General features: G+C 42.8%; 1 protein-coding gene across 1 annotated transcript in view; it reads right to left on the bottom strand.

Moving 5' to 3' along the window:
* The window catches only part of MAP1B (microtubule associated protein 1B), a 133,741-nt gene that overhangs the window by 101,710 nt on the left and 12,863 nt on the right, over window positions 1-19,168 (bottom strand). The window contains exon 2 of the mRNA XM_068248227.1: window positions 5,680-5,781. Within this exon, the coding sequence (XP_068104328.1) occupies window positions 5,680-5,781 (102 nt within the window). The remainder of the gene's footprint in view (window positions 1-5,679; window positions 5,782-19,168) is intronic.

The following is a 19,168-nucleotide window of genomic DNA, read 5'->3' as shown; positions in this document are numbered from 1 at the left end:
TTCCATGTGCATGATCCATGTACTGCAGCCCTCTCTTTCATGAATAGCTCCCATGGGCATCAGTTTTGTTTCCCAATTTCAGCCTCCTCATTCATATGTAGCAATCCCTCTTTCATGCCCAGATGCCCCCTTGGGCTGCAGCCATCCAAGGCCCGGGCCTTTGTGGACTTTCCAGAAATCTGGCCTGCTTTTCAAACTCTTTTAGCCACTTATACTGTCCTAGTGGTTCTGGGTCACCACAAGCTATCTGGGTATTCTAAATAAATAAATAAAAAACATAGCAGCCCTAGTGCTAGCTAGCTCCTTACTGTGCTACATGAGTGTGCTTCATGCTGCTGTTTTTTTTAGAAATATTTTGATGCAGCCCAGTTCCAGCAGACCTACATCCTCCCGCAGACTAATCCTAGGTGGTGTATGCATGCCCACACATAGATCACTTAACTGTCTCTGGGGTTGATCTCTTGATTTATGTATTTCTCATCTGCCTTAAAGAGACTCTGTAACAAAAATTGCATCCTGTTTTTTATCATCCTACAAGTTCCAAAAGCTATTCTAATGTGTTCAGGCTTACTGCAGCACGTTCTACTATCACCATCTCTGTAATAAATCAACTTATCTCTCTCTTGTCAGACTTGTCAGCCTGTGTCTGGAAGGCTGCCAAGTTCTTCAGTGTTGTGGTTCTGTGATGCATCTCCCCCCTCCAGGCCCCTCTCTGCACACTGCCTGTGTATTATTTAGATTAGGGCAGCTTCTCTCTTCTCTCTTATCTTTTACAAGCTGGATAAATCCTCCTCTGAGCTGGCTGGGCTTTCACATACTGAGGAATTACATACAGGCAGAGCTGTCTGCACTCTGCAGGAAGAAACAGCCTGACACTTCAGTGGAAGATAGCTGCAGGGGGAAAGAAACACACAAATGATCTCTTGAGATTCAAAAGGAAGGCTGTATACAGCCTGCTTGTGTATGAATGTATTTTCTATGTGTGGACATACTGTACATCAACCTACTTCCTGTTTTGGTGGCCATTTTGTTTGTTTATAAACAAACTTTTAAAAACTGTTTTTAACCACTTTTAATGCGGCGGGGAGCAGCGAAATTGTGACAGAGGGTAATAGGAGATGTCCCCTAACGCACTGGTATGTTTACTTTTGTGCGATTTTAACAATACAGATTCTCTTTAAGGTGGGCCATATGCGATTCAACTTTTTAGGGGGGGGGGGGGGGGGGGGGGGGAGTTGATACGTTTTTCCACTTGAACGTATAATCAGAAAAATCCAACCAATAGCCCATACGCTTGTGATCGATTTTTCCCAAAATATCAAACAACTGATCAAACAACCTTGTTGGAAAATAAAATAGAAAAAATATGAGAGTGTAGTATGTTAAAAACAATTGGTAAGTGGTTTAGTGAGAGAATTTATACTCACAAACATGGGTTACCATTCAGGCAACCACTCAATAGGCAGGTGAGGAGATTAGACCTGTCCTCACTCAGGATTAAGAAGTCGCTCTCTGTAGTAAAGAAACAAGAAAGGGGGTAGCACTCCCCTCCACCAGGAGTGGACACAGAGTATTTGTATGTCGAACAGAGGTGCCAGCAGGATAAAAGTCAATACAATTTTTAAAAATTGCTTGGAGGAAGTGGTGGGCTTGCCTCCCAAAAGCAGACACGGATTGGACAAGAGCTCTGGGGAAGAGGGGGAGGTTGGCCGCCCCTCTCCTCTCCTCCAGAGCCCCCCCATACCATGGACCATGCGGGCTGGTATAGCTCAGGGTGCGAAGCCCCACGTGGCCGGGACTCCGCATTCTGGCTATCCCAGCCTGCATGGGGGACAAGGGGTTAAGGAGGCTTGGGAGGGGGGACCCCACACTGTCTGTTTTCATGAAATGTATACAATATGTATACAGAACTCGGAATGCAGTAACCTGTACTGCAGCAGTGTCATTTTACACAGTTTAAAAACCATTTTTCCTATGAAACTTTAAAATCGTTTAATTCAAAAACTATAAGGTCTTTTCAAAATTTTTTTTTTTTACCATGTTCCTACTCATCTGCTTAATATACAGTACATGCCAAATTTGGTGATGATAGCATGTAAGGGGGCTTCACAATTAACCACGGAATTTAGCACTATTGACTTCAATGTAAACGCGAATTCGGTACTCGGAATTGCCGAATTTTCGAGTTGCGAGTGCTTACTCGGAACTGCCAAATTCCAATGGCAAACTCGAAATTCGGAATCCGAGAGCTCAGCCCTAATGACAGCAGATGTCTGTGAGCCAGTCAGGAGCCGATTTCATTGGCTCCTGACCCTGTGATCACTGTGAGCCAATGTGATTGGCTCAGGGTCAGGAGCCAAAGAAATAAGCTCTTCTCCAGTTTAGAGTTCTGCTGTCATATCGACAGAAGGGCGGGTGGGCTATAGCAGAAAGAGAGCGGTGCTATTGGCGGTCGCAGTGGAAGCGTGCAGCAGGGTAATTGAAATCTACGCCCTGGCAGGGATAATAGGTCCCAAACACGGTGTAGATTTCAATTAGCCTGGTCCAGAAGCTGTTAAATAATAAATTAGGATGCAGAGCAAGCATGTTGGAAGGGAACTGGTATTGCCACCTTGCCTTATTCTAGTCATTGAGTCTTCTCTACTCAGCCGCTGTCTGTGCACGTGTCTTAGATTTTACAACAATTTTAAAATAGCAAAATATTAATGTTTTTTCACAGCGTGAATGTGTTTCAGTATGTTTATAATTACACACATAAATGCAGACTACACAAGAAACTGCACTGGAATTAGAATTGGAATTGAATAATAAAATCGTAAAAAAAGCATTCAAAGCTATAATTTTACTCAAAACTACTGCAATTTGGCAGCCATGTCTTGGATTAACATGATTATTACTAGTAATAATATAGTAATAACATAAAAAAAACTTCCAGTCTGTTTATGAACACAGTGGGATAAACAAGCAGCAGCAAGATAATGAAACCCTGAAATTACATTCTATGGAAATGTTAAGGATTCTAACAAGGATCTGCAATGTCAACAGAAATCTGACATCGTAAACAAACAAGACTTGCAATCATTTTGGCAGACATCTGACAGCTGCAGATGTGTTTGGTAAATGGGGGGAAGTTGGGCTTTTTAAAAAAAATAAAAAATGGGGATTCTGCAAGCCAATTTTCTGTTTAAAATATTCAGTCTGGTGGCTTTTTGTATTTCTGAAATCTTTGATGGTATGTACACAGGCCCGGGTTGCCCGTCATGGTGACGACACTTCCTCAGGCGGCGTCAGCTGGCGCTAGTTCACCTTCTTGAAACAAGTGGCGGCCGCCTCCCATAACAGGAAATTCTAGCTGGGTCCCCCCCTTGCCTTGCCTGCTTCCAGACCTCTGAATGTAAGACGCAGGCAGTGCCGCAGTGAAGAGAAGACAGCGGCTCATTGCAGCGCATATACCAAAGGAAGTAATTACCTCCGGTATACGTGCTGCTATGGTAACGGCTCTCCTTTCTTCCTGTGGAGCTGCGGATCACAGTGACCCGCAGGAGGGGGCGTATCCTAACCAGTTTGCCTCAGACAGCAAACAGTCTAGAACCGGCCCTGCATGTACAGTGATTATTACACCCTCACAGTGTCAACTCCCTTCTCAGCATTGTTCTCAATACTTTAATTTCAGCAAGTACACCTTAAATGGTCCAGAACACCCCACCACCCTCAAATTACTACAAAAAAAAGTAATTACCTGCTTCCATATAATCTCTTATGATTTCATTGCTATACTGCCTAACGTGTACACGAGGTGGTGTGTGTGTGTGTGTGAGGGGGGGGTGAATTGGTGTCAGAGGCATGTTCCCTGCTCGATGATGTGCCTCTGTGTCCCCTATGCGCTGCTCTCTGCCCCCTGCACCCCAATGTTACATCAGGATTGGCTTCAGTCAGAGGCAGTAAAGATGGAAAATGCCTGGAACAGGTTTCTCTTTACTTACTATATAAAATTCACTCAAAACGTGGACAATACAATGTATATGTTATCTAAACAGAACAAGTATTTATTTTCTTATACATGTGGTTCTTTTTCCTGAGATAGTATGGCTGTCCCTGCTTCTTTAAAATATGTGTTTCTTTTGGTCAAGTTTTTTTTTTCTTGGTATAAGGATTTTTTTAAAGAGCCTCTGAAGCGAGTCAAAATCCACGTTTTTAACTTCTATTTATGTTAAGCATTATAGCTAGTGCTAAACCGCCGCATCCACGTGACAAAACGAGGGGTTTATACCCCCAGATCCCCTCTCCTTTGTCTGGGGAGCGCTTCCTGCTTGAGGCAGAGCTTAGGGCTGTAGCTCTGCCTCTTCGCACGTCAATCCCCGCTGATCGCCGCCTCTCCCCGCCCCTCTCAATATTCCTTCACTGAGAGGGGCGGGGAGAAGCGGAAATCAGCGCAGATTGATGCGCATGGAGGCAGAGCTGCAGCTCATAGCTCTGCCTCCATGGGCAGCAAAATCCACGACCAAGAAAGTCGTGGATTTTGCACAGGGGATTTTGGAGTTATAAACCCCTCATTTTGCCACAGGGAAAATAGCTATAGTGCTTAACATAAATAGAAGTTAAAAACGTGGACTTTGACTCGATTCAGAGTCTCTTCAAAAATGACATATTATACTTCTTTAGCCTATTTACCTGTGTGGAGACTTATAGCCTCCCCCCTACAATTTCCAGCACCTCCAGGAGACATCGCCTGCACTATTCACTGGTCATATGGTATCCACCACCACCACCATTTGGATGGGTGTTGATTGGTGGGCCCAGTGCTACACCTGCCTTCCTGGCCATTACCAGTCTGCACTGGTGATAAGAAGATTATCAAAGCTTGCAGAAGGCCATACCGCTATTTTTTAACTACATTTTTTATTTATATATAAAAATAAGGGATCAGTACTCCATCCATCAGGCCACAGTTTAGGTCCGCATGCCATCCAGCCTCATAACGGGGAGGAGGAGGACAAAGGAATGACAACAGCAAACATGACGGAGCAGCTTCCAGTGAGAGGGGCAAGGAGAGGAACAATGCTTCTTCCAGCCCCCTGCGGTCTATCAATTCTCTCAGGGTCCTCCCGATCCCCTCCAGTGTGCTGCTGTCACCTCCAAAAGATCCACTAATTGCGGGAGTTACAGGCTACTGCGCCTGCACCGCCCAGGCTGTGTGCCTCTTTGTCCGGGCTTCTGTGTTCATAAAGACTTTAACTGTATATGCGCAAAACACTCCATGCCACGGAACAAGATGAAGGATACACATGGCAAAGGTCATGCATGCGTGGTATGTGGTCTTTTGCAGGCAGCAGCACACTGGAGAGGATCGGGAAGACTCAGAGGGACCAACACCTGTTATAGTTACCTATTTCAATTATTTATAGTTAGACTGGGAAACAATTGCATCTGTACAGCCCTTCTGACACCCCCTACCCAGGGGAAACAGCTGACGGGTATTGTTTTTCATACAGACAAATTGGGACCTTGGGCATCACACTACTCCACAATCATTAACACATACATCCTAAAGATATTGCTGCAGTCAGACAATGTAACATGTGGGACTGCCAGCTAGTGCCTGTAGATAATGCACAGCTGCATAACATGAATAGAGCAGGAACATATCAGTCCAACCAGCCTTGGAAATCTGTAACTCACCTCTAACTTCTGGAGAAAATCTAGCAGAGTGACGGGATACAAATAACTTTAATTCCTGGTCTAAGTTGCATTCGGTGAGCTTTGTGTCCCACGAGCGGATACCTGGAAAATAAAATGAACATTACATTAGTGCATTTGCATTACATTAAAACTATTGAAAACAGATTCTAATTTGAACATACAATCAAGTTCAATACACTTAATAAACTGGTCGATTTCAGCCATCGATCGTTTGATCGATTCTATAGAATCGATTGATCAGAAATCGATTCTTTCAATTCTATCAATCGATCGATTTCGATTTCTATAGATTGGAACTGACAGGATGGAAGATCTAGGTCGATCTGCTGCCGGCAGCAGATCCATGGCCCATAGAGTTGCATTGGATCTAATGGTCCAATAATTTATTTAGATAGATTACCAATAGATTTCATACTGAAATCTATTGGAAATCTGTTCCTAGTGTGTAGCACACATCAGATAGATTCCTGTCAGATTAAACCTGACAGGCATCTGACAGAAATCTATCTGATGGTCAAATCTGTTGCAAATCTATAAGTGTATGGCCACCTTTAGGGCCTGTTCAGATGGGGGATTGCAGGATGCTTACCACCGGCTGTGGCTCTTGTCATCAAAGCGCTGCTCATTCAAGTAAATGGGCATCCCCTGTACTGTTGTTTGTGTGAATCCCGAGTTCTGATCCCGATTTTTCCCGACTTTTGGACTAACCCAATCCTCAAAGAGCATTCTCAGTATTTATTTCTTTACAAAAGTACTTCCTGGAAAGGATATATACAAAGATGCTGGCTGGACTCCCTTCTTGCTTTTGTCCCAGAGTAAAACACTATAAACTACTTTTTCCCTACGTCTGTATCACTTACAGTAGATAGTACAAATCTGACAGATCTGAGAGGTTTTGGACTAGTACATCTCCTCATAGGGAATTCCCAGTATTTCCTTAATTCTTTACAAAACAATCCCTGGAAAGGATCTATGCAGAGATGCCAGCCTCCCTACCCTCAGCACAATATCTGCACTGGGAAACTGCCGTACAGTAAGGGTCCTTTCACACTGTGCACGTTGGGTTCAAAAACCAATGCAAAGCAACAGTGCCGAAAAGTTGCATCACAAGTTAGACATGCAGTGCAACTGTACAGTGAAGCCTACAGTACAATTAAAATATGCTTCACTGCCATTGTAAAGGCTCACAGCTCATGCTGTGCCTTACCCCAACGGGACCATACACACTACACCCAATGTGAACAATGGATTCTGTGTGAAAGTGGTATGAAACTAAGCATTTCTTCTTTGCTCTTCAATATTATTATCACAAAAAAAATTGTAGCAGAACAGCATTAAAACACAGCACTTTGTTCTGCAGTGGAAACCTCCTTGCTTCAGCGGGCAGCTTCTAGCCGCATCTGAAGAAGTAATAACATGATCTTTTGTTTACATTCCTTTGTCTGTTACATTCCTAGCTGTGCTGAAAATGTGCTCTCTCTGCTATAGAAGCAGAGAATTGAGAAGTGATCACTAGATAGATTTTAATATTTAACTACAGCAGCCATGCAAGAAAATGCAATGGAAGCTTTCAGAGCAGATAGATTGTACTTTGGGAACTTGTAATTTGTAAACAGACAATATTGCTCGTGCACAAACGCAAACATATTTATTGAATGTTATTTCAGAGTTTTATCCCACGTTAAGTGTTTGAAAATTTACAGAAAGGCCAGAGAAAGAAAGAAGTATGATAGATAGATAGACAGATAGACGGACGGACGGACAGACAGAGATAGATAGATAGATAGATAGATAGATAGATAGATAGATAGATAGATAGATAGATAGATAGATAGATAGATGTATTTAGACACGTATTTTAAATGTTACAATTTTTCCTAATAGTGGTCCTTTAATTCCTTGGCAACAGAGATGTACTGGCATACAGCCCAGTGGTACCCATATATTCTAAAAAGTAATTAACTTTTTTGTTTTCAGTACATATCGTGTAATTTGCATGAATAATACCAGTACAATCACAAAAAGTAAACAGAATTATTTTGATATTTTAGTGCAGCCATCTTTGTAATTCTCAATGGAGCGTGTCCGGTGCTTGACTACTGCAAGCGTCTACATAACCCGCTCCTTCCCCATTTACACATTGCTAAATGCTAATGCAAAGTGCTTTTGAGTATGAAATACTGGTAATTACAGTGCATTGCAGAATGGATATAAATGAGAAGGAAATCAACGCATTTAGCTACGGCTATCAGACACAAAAAGAAAAGAAAACTAATCTTTTTAGAGCATTCTATCATGGCTTAAAATGACAGTTTCCCTAGATAGAGAGTACTGTTCTTGAAGGTTTCTTTTTTTAGATATTATTGTAAATGTGATCAGGATAAGGCTCGGTTCACACTGCATGTATCAAAAACTGATCCTGGAAAACTGATCAGTTTTCAGTTTCAGTTTACCTAGTTTGTTACATTGGGCATCAGTTTTTCAACCCTGTGTTCCACTCCATTCACCTGCTTGATATACTCGTCAACCATCAGCATCCGCTTAGCCTGGGCAATCCGAAATTTATCACAGATTAACTTTTGGTATCCCAAAAAACGTACCCCAAAATCCCAACCTAGGGTTGTAACAGCCCAAAATGTCCAAATGCACTTTCTTCAGTGTTTTTCTGAATAAAGCGTGCGGTAGCAAGCACTTCACTATGAGCTATCTGGGTATTCTATAGTACTGGCGTAAGCCCTGTCCACTAGCTACATCAATCCATGCCATGCAATGATGAGCACCAACAAGTCAGAAACAGGCTGTCTGCATGTTGGGTTGATGTGTGTAAAATGTAGAAGCTATAGGCTCACTATACACCAGTGGTTCTGGATGTAAGCCGGGCTTTAGGGGTATAAAGAGATGATTTGCATATTCAGAAGTGATGCATCATGGGAAACCCCAGTTGCTCACATAAAGCTGAATTATTGCAAATACCTTCTGTTTCAAGAAGTCAGAATTATATCCAACTTTGCTTTTTAGTAAAAGGACTTTTTGGTCTCTTTTAGCTCCTTATACTTTCCTAGTGGTTCTTTTATTATTATTTAGTATTTATATAATTATATAGCGCTGACATCTTCTGTAGAACTTTACAGCATATATAGTCTTGCCCCTCAGAACTGTCCCTCAGAAAAGCTCACAATCCAATCCCTGCTATAGTCATAGATCCATTGCAGTCTAGGAACAGTTTTTAGGGGGAAGCCAACTAACCTATTTGTGTGTTTTGGGGATGTGGGAGTAATCTGGAGTTCCCAGAGGAAACCCACATAGATACAGGGAGAACATACAAGCTCCTTGCAGATAGTGCCCTGGCTGGGATATGAAGGTGCAAGTTGAGAGTGCTATCTACTACGCCAGTGTGCTATCCAGTGAGCTATCTGGATAATGGCCTCAATTCATTAAGATCATGCTGGAGATAATAAGGCAAGAGAAAACGTACCTCCACACAGTGGGAGAGTTATCTTATCTCTTCATTCCTTAAGTTACCTCCTCTGTAGTTAATTTACCGCCTCTGTAGTTATTTTCACAAGCAGTTAATTAAAGCGATCCTTAAGCCCCCCCCCCCCCCCCAAAAAAAATGAGTTTTACTCACCTGGGTCTTCCAATAGCCCCCTGCAGCTGTCCGGTGCCCTCGCCGTGTCCCTCTGATCCTCCTGTCCCCGCCGACGGCCACTTCCGGTTTCGCCGCCAGAACCCGACGGGCTGGGAACGCGAGTGATTCTTCGCGTTCCCAGCCACAATAGCTCCCTCTATGCTGCTATAGCATATAGCACATAGCATATAGCAGCATAGGGGGCGCTATTGTGGCTGGGAATGCGAAGAATCACTCGCATTCCCAGCCTGTCGGCTCCTGACGGCGAAACTGGAAGTGGCTGCCGGCGGGGACAGGAGGATTGGAGGGACACGGCTAGGGCACCAGGCAGCTGCAGGGGGCTATTGGAAGCCCCAGGTGAGTGAAACTCATTTTTTTTTTGGCTTAAGGTTCACTTTAACAGCCTCTCTTTAACTCTGGAGTTATTTTAAGGATTGGAGAGTTAACTTAAAGACAGGAGAGTTAACTTTAGGTTTGCCTGAGGTAAAATGTTTCCTGAATAGGACATGCCTTATCACCATGGTGATAACTCTAGAAACGTTATTAAAGACAGGAGATAAGCTTAGTGAATTGAGGCCATTGTATATTATAATAGCAGATGTTCATGCTATGAAAAATAACGTGAACATTATAACATGCAGAGTGTGTCCTGCTTTATGCCTACATTGTAGCATAAGCGCTATGCGATACACATTGCGGTTGATTCACTAAACCGTGCTAACTCATAGCATGGCTAGCATTTTGCGTGCGTTATAGCGCGCATAACGGTTTTCGCGCGCAAATGTGAATTTTTGCACGCAAACGTGGCAACACGTGAAAATTCGCATTTGCGCATGAAAACCATTACGTGCGTTATAACGCACACAAAACGCTAGCGCGGCCGTGCTATGAGTTAGCACGGTTTCGTGAATCAACCCCATTCTGTGTGAACTTAACGCCAGCACATGACATAACAGGCAGCGGAATCAGTTTACAAAATAATAAGAGGGGTAGTCTGTACTATGGATTATCTAAATATGAGCAAACTAGCACATCCATAATCTTTATTGTGTCTTGCAATATATAAGCCAGCATTTCGGAGCCATGTTGGGACCCTTTATCAAGGCACATGTTGCTCAAGGCAACAATCTGCCACTTCAATGATAATAGGAAATGTCCTGTAGGGAGTAAAGGCTCCTCTTAGCACTCACTAGTGTGATGTGCATCCAGCCAGCAGCAGCAGTGAAAATGAAGCGGCAGACAGATGGTTGCCTTGATAAAGGGTCCCTATGTGGCTCCGAAACATTGCCTTTTATATTGCAAGAAACAATAAAGAAAGTTTATGGACGTGCTAGCTTGTTCATACTTTGATATTTAACGAAGGGTGTCATCCCTGTTTTTCAGCTTCAGCACTCGTTACACCAACTCAACTCGAATCCTTACTATGGATTAACCTGATCTGGTTGGCACTGCCTCCTGGCATTAGTGGCACTTTATAGCACTAGGAATACACTTGGGTAATCTAAATTCCATTGCATTCAACATGGTTAGTTCACACTACAAGCCTAATATCCCACCGCATGTACTTTGGTGGAACTAACAATGGAGAATGCCTGTCAGTAGCAAGTAAACACCTGCTGGGCTCGCCAGTTTGTGGTCGCTCAGATCCCGATCAGTGTTAGTTAATGCATGCTAACAGCGGCAAGCACCAAGCGACGCCTGCTAATAGTGCCAGGCATTCCAGATTTTTCAGTTCCAGTTCTAAAGGCAGCAAGTCATGCCATGTAATTAGAGACACGATACTAACAATTCCAATGTTTTGAAAATGTTATGCAACGTGGAAATGGACCAATCAAATGTAGGGACAGTTGCATTTCACTGCACCACTTTCAAATTGCATATATTTGCATAAAATTAGCATCTATTTGCATTTGCTCAAAATTATTAGCATCTATATGGACCATCCCTACAGATAAAGCTCACACAGCAATTTACAGTAAGAATAAAACCTTCGGAAATAGGAAAAACTATTTCTAACTGACCTTTGGGATAGAAGGGATAACTACTTCTAATTGTAATAAATTGCTGGAATTCAGCCTATCTACATAGAAAGCAAATCTGTCCTATTTCCGAGAAATAGGTGTACAGATTACTATACCAACAGACATGTGACATTAGTCATCCAATCTGGCAGCAGTGGTAGCCATTGTCTGTACTAATAACCGTTCCCATGTGGTGTCTGTGTACAGCTCTCAGCACAGCACAAACAGGAGCTTTCTGCCAAGCTGAGCACTCTGCGTGTAGAGCTGCTGGCAGACACAATGCCCTGAGGGCGATCACACCATGCCAGCCTATCCATCCACCTTGCAGGATTGCAGGCAGCGTTAATAATCTTCAGGCTTCTTCAATACACAATACAAAGCATAAAGTGCCACATGCCAAATCTGGTCCCAGTAACTCACAACATAATTCAGGATGTCTTTCACTGAAGCCAAACTAGTGGAGAATGGATTGTGATTGGTTGCTATGTGTCCCTTTGACTTTGGGACTTCTCTCTTGCGGTTGGTTGAGTGAGTCTGATGCGGTAGAAAATCTGTTATGCTTGTTCACACTGTCATTTCAAATGCAATTAAAATGCGACAAGTGTTTTCTTGTTTGTTTTCCCAGCATTTTGCGAGCGTCTGCATTTTGCTTGTTGACACGCCAGGGAAAAGCCAATAATTAAATAAGCTGATTTTTTAAATGCGTTGTGCCTTGTGAAAGCTTAAAGCCAAACACCAGAAAATACTTATTTTAGGCCTCTTTCAGACGGGCAGTTAACGGGCAGAGAATTCACCGCCTGTAAGCTACTCTCCTGCTCCGGCCGGGCACTAGTTAGCGTTCGGTACTGACGCTAGACAGGTGGCCCCCCCAAAGAGTCACATCTGAGCGCAACATCCTCTGCTGCTGGGTAACACCACTGCGTGTCAGTGCTTGACCTGTGTGGTTTTATTACCGCAGCAATTTGGCTGCATTTAATCACTTCGCATCCAGACCTTGTTTTCAACTTATTGACCAGAGCAGTTTTGACAGTTTAGCTATGTCCCTATTTAATCTGAAATAACTTTATCCCTACTTATGACACAGAAATGAAATATATATTTTTTTCAAGACAAACTAGGCTTTCATTGTATCCCATTTTTTTTCCCTAAAACAATTTTGTTTTCTATGAATTTTAATGGGAAAACAAAGAAAAAAATTGAAAAACCATGTATTTCTCAGTTTTACCAATTCCAGTTTAAAAATAAAAAGTGCTACTGTAGATAAAAAACACAAATTTTGTTTGGCTATTCTTACAGCTTATCACAAAACTTAGATTATGTTCCGGTCACAATTTATGGTGAAGATATTTGATTCTGAAATAATGCTACAGAGTGTATTTTTCACTATGAAATTAGAAAATACAAGTATTTTTAATAGTTAAAATCAATCTCATTAGCTCAGGAAACTTATATTCCCATTCACCAATTAGTGCTGCATCAGATAATGCCAGAAATGTGCACAAGAGCAAGCCCGATCCTGCACAGCACTGCTTCTGCTACAAGACTTGTATCTACTGACGTGTGGCTTAGATGATGTCCCAGAGGACGTATATCTACTGACCTGTGGACAAAGTGGTTAAAGTAAACCTGTAAGGGAAAGTGGGCGGCACTTACCTCGGGAGGGGGAAGCCTCTGGATTCTAATAAGGCTTCCCCCGTCCTCTGCAGCAGAGGGGATCCAGCGCAACGACCTCCCTAAGATCTCTCCCTTGTCCGTCTGCGCAGTAGAGGGTACCCGATTGGGCTCGGTTAGGTCCGCAGGAGATAGAGTGGAAACCCCCTACAGCGTCTGCACAGGAGCGCAGATGTACATATTGATGACTCTCTGTGTTCAGGGCTGCCAGTGCTTGATCAGGCTGGCAGAGGGAGACGGGGAAGCCTCATTAGGATCCATAGGATGGACAGCCAGGCAATGTGAATTATTTAAAAGGAAATTATTATGTGGCAGCCACCATATTCCTCCACAAAAGGAGTCAGTGGCATAGCAATAGGGGGTGCAGAGGTAGTGACCGCAACGGGGGCCCTTGGGCCAGAGGGGCCCCTGGAGGCCCACCCCTCAAACACAGTATTAGCTCTTTATTGGTCCTGTGCAGATAATATGCACTTCTATAGATGCTTTGAATAGTAGTGATCACTAACACACAGTTTCCCATCCCCTTCTTGCTCCTCTGACACTGTGGTTGTCCTTGATTGGTTTTGGTGTGTTGTATCAATTATTATCTATAGCATGCTTGGGGGACCCCAATGCTAAACGTGCACTGGGGCCCATAGCTTCTTAGCTACGCTACTGGGAGGGGGGTTAGTGTCTAGGCACGAGGAGGGGGGGGGGGTAGTGTTAGGCAGTTAGGAAGAGTTTAGTTAGGGGAAAGTTAAGTTATAGTAAAATATCAGTAATATTATATTACCAATATTTTTCTCGATAGGACACCATGTTTGTGCTAAGTTTATGGTAAATCTAGAAGGAAGGTGGATTTCCCTTGTGAAATTACTGTGCTCACAGCCGTCTTTACCTAAACTGTTGTACAGCCAGGTTAATCTAGCTATTCACTAAAGAAATAATGTACAAATGCCTTTGAGACACTGCATAATACTATAAGAGATACAAAGCTTTTATCATTTGTACAACAATTCCAAATCCTTAATCACGTAATGAAATGATGACACTGAGAAAGCCATCCTATCATACAGAAGACATTATGCTTAATTTCCTACTGCTCTGTCTTACTGAAGCTCATTGTAATTTGGGGGGCTCTGTTCATCATCACTCTGCCAGGCCGGCTCACTAACAAGCAGTAATGTCTCATGTGTGCAGTCTGTAAATACTTCACATGCATGGTTATGGTGGAGAAAGGAAACCAGAGCTGGGATCAGACCATTAGAGAGGTATTACAGGAACCTGATGGGCTATTACGGGCATGCAGCTGGCAGTGTGTCCGCCAGCACTCGTGTCTAATGCAATGCCAGCTCTCCAGTTATGTGACTCAGCTGCAGGAAGAGGGGGACTGACATAGTTATGTATTTACGAGTCTAACTTCAGAAGCCAAAATAATGACAATGCTGACCTTAACTCAACCTGACCTCTGTATTTAAAGAGGAACTGTAACCAGTAGCTGCAAAAGTAGTACAGAGGCACCAACAGGGTAAAAACAATATTTCTCTAAAATGGATAAAATGAAGTAGGTAGCGGTGGACTTACCCCTCCAAAGCAGACACAAATATTGCTGTTTTAAGCAAAAATCAGTTTATTTACATACTCCGAACAAGGTGCAACGCGTTTTGCGGGTATATCCCACTTCCTCAGGCTATAAATAGGAGCATATCACTGTTGACAGAAGACAGTATGCTAAGTACTCATACAGACAGCCAAGATATAAAAAAAATTATTTTACAAAAATTAATTTAATTTTTTTTTTTATATATAGAATATTTTCATAAAATGGATAAAATGGGCTTTGAATTAAATATGTATCTGTGTATATGCGTGTTCATATTTTTGTCTCTCATACATATTAACACAGGGGTATATACTGTATTCCAAGTATAATAGGTTGTGGGGAAAGAAACTGGGGGGAGGGGGGGGGGTTGTGTTTTTTTCTCTCGGGGGGGGGGGGTGGAGCGATCAATGTGTGGACTAGTAAGAGAAGCAATCTTATATGCATATGGGTCTTACATGTGCAAACATAGGGACTGGTGAGGTGCGTGGATAAAGAGTATTCTTACATACAATAAATTAAAATTAAGTGCTTAAAAAAGGGTTAAATAAAGTAATCAAAAGACTCACCCAATGCGGTCCGGTACATAGCCTGGCGCCTCTGTACCGAGAAATGTTGGAATGAGGCCTCTTATACTGTGTTAATCCCCCAAACTGCAGAAGTTATTTAACTGCAAAACGGTGAATGGATTTAATGTGACACTGTCAAGGTTAGGGTTAGGCACATCCAGGGGAGATTTAGGGTTAGGCACCACCAGGGGGGTGGTTAGGGTTAGGCACCACCAGGGGGGTGGATAGGGTTAGGCACCACCAGGGGGGTCTTAGGGCTAGGCACCACCAGAGGGTGGTTAGGGTTAGGCACCACCAGGGGGTGGTTAGGGTTAGGCACCACCAGGAGGGTGGTTAGGGTTAGGCACCACCAGAGGGGTGGTTAGGGTTAGGCACCACCAGGGGGTCTTAGGGTTAGGCACCACCAGGGGGGTCATAGGGTTATGCACCACCAGGGGGGTCTTAGGGTTAGGCACCACCAGGGGGGTCTTAGGGTTAGGCACCACCAGAGGGGTGGTTAGGGTTAGGCACCACCAGGGGGGGTTTAGGGGTTGGGGATAAGTACAGAGAGGGTTCTGTGTGTTAACGCAAAATAACGATAAGGCTTTAACGCTAAATAACGATAAGGCTTTAACGCTAAATAACAATAAGGCTTTAACGTTAAATAGCGATAAGCGATAAACGTATTAGCGGGAACACCGTGTGCCATTATTCGCAGGCGCCATTTTCAGATGGATACCTGTACAGCCGCTCTGTGTCACTTTTTCCCATGTGACATAATGAATAGGTAGAAAATGTTTTACAACAGTAAGGTCCTTTCCCCACACTCCCGTTTTAGCCATGTTTTGCAGCAACACAATGCGACATGATCCGCGAGGACTTCAGAAGTGTATTGACACTATCTGATGTCCCAATCCATGCGTTGCGATTCACTGCGGAATGGCTGATGGATGGTTGTCAACAAATTCCTGCAAATGCATTGTGATTTCTATTTATTATAATGAATGGAATCGCAACTGCATTAACGAAAATCGCATTGTGACTTGCGACGGCACTTCTTTTTCCTGATGCACTCAAATGGGGAAGGGGCCCTAGTGACATGAGTCTTCAGAATCTATCAACATACACTGGTGTGGGAAAAGGGTCTAGCAAAAATAGCCGTGAGGCTATGACGCAGTTTTCGTTAATTTTTTTGTTATTTTTCTGATATTGCACTTGATTGTATAGCACTGTATGCACCTATACGTGAAGGATTTTTTTCCCTTTTGGGGCTAATTGGACCATGCCTTGTAAGGGGTTTTTCACCTTCCTCTGGATCAACGGGGATATGTGAGGGAGCAGGCTGGTGTTGTACTTTGTTCTCTGGTTGAACTCGATGGACGTATGTCTTTTTTCAACCCAAATAACTATATACAGTAACTATGTAATATGCACTTTTATTTTCCCTGACGAAGCCCCCATTTTTCTAAGGGGGTGAAACATGTTGGTTTGTGGTGGAATGACTTGTTAGAAATAGTACAACAATAATCTGGTTCACAGGGGAAACCTATAGTGGATTTCAACTCATATAGCCACTTCTTGGTCTAATAACTATAAAATTACGTAAAGTTACGTTTTTAACATTTGTCTATATGTATAGTATTGTGTTTTTCTGGGGAAAGGGTTTGCAAGCATGACTGGGAACAAACAACCAAGTAAAAGAACACCCCTTTTACCAGAAAAGACAGCAGCTATACTGCCAAATGATCTCCTTCATACCCCAGGCAAGGAAGGAGTTTCTGGCTGGAAACACATGGACACGTGGCTGCTTTGTGCACCGAGCTCAATCGACTATGCGCCACATCCTGAACTGGTGCTCAAAAGCAAACCTTACTGTATCACATGCACCTCCCAGGGCTCAATAATGATAATGAGGCCTGCACAATACAATTAGAAGAACATAGGTGCAGTATACACATGAAATATTTGCACTGTGTGAACTACAGTAAACATAATAATAAGCTTAGAAGACAAACAATCAAGGGAGGTATTTAAAAATGGATCAGCACATGGATAGTAAGAGCAGGGGTTATATCTCCAGTGACACCAGTATGCACTCAATAGCTGTAAGATGAAGCCATCCATCATAGTTCTACTCTCTGTGGGCTACTTCACTATAGAACTGACAGGTCAAGCAGCATCAGCAATCATAGGCCAGTCAGCAAAAAACGGTCTTCACAAGATTTATCACAAATATAATGGGGATGCAAGTGATTGCAGTAACACAATCGTTAGTTCACCAATTATACAGTGAAACCTGGATATTGTGTGATTTGACTCAGGGGAGGACGTAAATCCTTATTTTCTGATTCCTCTTTTGAATAATGTATCAAACTATCTCATTATTTTATGCACTACGTACACGGTATTATTGTGTGTGTAACAATAAGGTCGGCACCAAATGCTAGCTGGTAACAACACTTGCCGTCCACTTCCCAGGATGAGCAATCTCACAACCAGATCAATTCAATGTGTGTAGAAGAAGACAGGAGAGGCATCAATCCATGCAATTAAGATTTATTCAGCATTCAAGGCAATATCTGCTCTGAGGCAAAGCATGCTGCTGACCTCAGATGAATACACATCGCTGACAGCGAGTGTTTAAGAGGAGCCAGACTCCCGAATTCCTATGCAGAATTTTTTGCACAGCAGCAAACAGATCTTTGCCTCAGAGCAGATATTGCCTTGATAAAGGGGTCCTACGCGGCTCTGAAACGTTGGCCATATTTTTACATGGAACATATAAAGATTGATTTTGGATGTGCCAGCTTTCTCCCTTGTTGAACCATGCAAAGCACAGAGAAAGTAAATTGTATGTATTGTTACATATTTGTAGTTTACCTCATCAATAGCAATAAACATCATGTAGTAACGTTTTGACAGTACAATTTCCAAGCACTCTGAAGGTCTTGCGTATTAAAATCCATGGCTGTGGAGTTGAAATCAGAGAAATTTTGGGTACCTGGAGTCGGTGGTCTCAATAAATTGAGGAGTCGGATGTTTTTTTGTACAAACTCCACAGCCCTCATAAGAATTAGACCAAGGAGTAATTTGGGCTCCTGGTTTCATAAACTGAGGAGTCGAATGATTTTTGTACCGACTTCACAACCCTGTTAAAATCAGTACAAAAAATACCAGAGCAGAATTAAGAGAGGTTTTCCAGTGAAACAAACCAGAATCCTTCTTCCATTCAGCATCTGCAATGTGATTGGCTGCCCTGGGCAACTGCTCCCCTTCTCCTCCAGTTAGCTTTGCTTTTTGTCCTGATAAATCTGCCTCACTGAATTTACAGTCCTAGAAATCGGCTCCTCTGGTGCTTTGAATATTGGATGTGATATCATTGGGCACCTGCTGCCTCCACAACAGAGAGTCCCTAAAGGGATTAGTTACAGGAAGCTGTCATTCCCAGCCCTAAGGCTCCTTCCATCACTGTCACTTTATTAGCCTTTAGTTGTAATGACAGTTAGCGCTTCAGGCTTCAGCCCACTGCTTAGGATTGAATAAATCTGCATATATTACCAGAAAATGTTATTAGAAAGTTATTAGTTTACACGATATGTTATAAAGTTATTAGCTTACACGATACAGACGTTGCTACTCTATTGTGTCCAGCTGGAAGCAGAGTGGTCTGCATACTGCAAGTCATGCCCTTCAGAGGACAAAGGAGATACATATATATATATAGTAGTGTGATCATCTCTGCAGAGCTGCAAAGCTTTGCACTTATCAAGAAAACTGCATCATTCTACACAATGTGCCAATCCATGAATTAGGTCACCTCCGACCTGTACTGGCTGAGCACTGCTGTAACGGAATGAAATATGTATGGCTGGATATATGCTCTCCACTCGGCCGGCAAATGACACAACATATGGATACAGAGGCAGGGAAGACATCAGAGATCTATTCTCTCAAGTAAAAGGAAGGGACAGATGTATAGCCGACAGCTCTGTATTTACCACAGGCACTTGTGGACTAGTAT

The sequence above is a fragment of the Hyperolius riggenbachi genome, chromosome 1, assembly GCF_040937935.1.
Source record: "Hyperolius riggenbachi isolate aHypRig1 chromosome 1, aHypRig1.pri, whole genome shotgun sequence".
In the NCBI taxonomy this organism is placed as follows: Eukaryota; Metazoa; Chordata; class Amphibia; order Anura; family Hyperoliidae; genus Hyperolius; species Hyperolius riggenbachi.
Note: the sequence above shows the minus strand (reverse complement) of the source record. Positions and strands in the feature narration are given on the sequence as shown.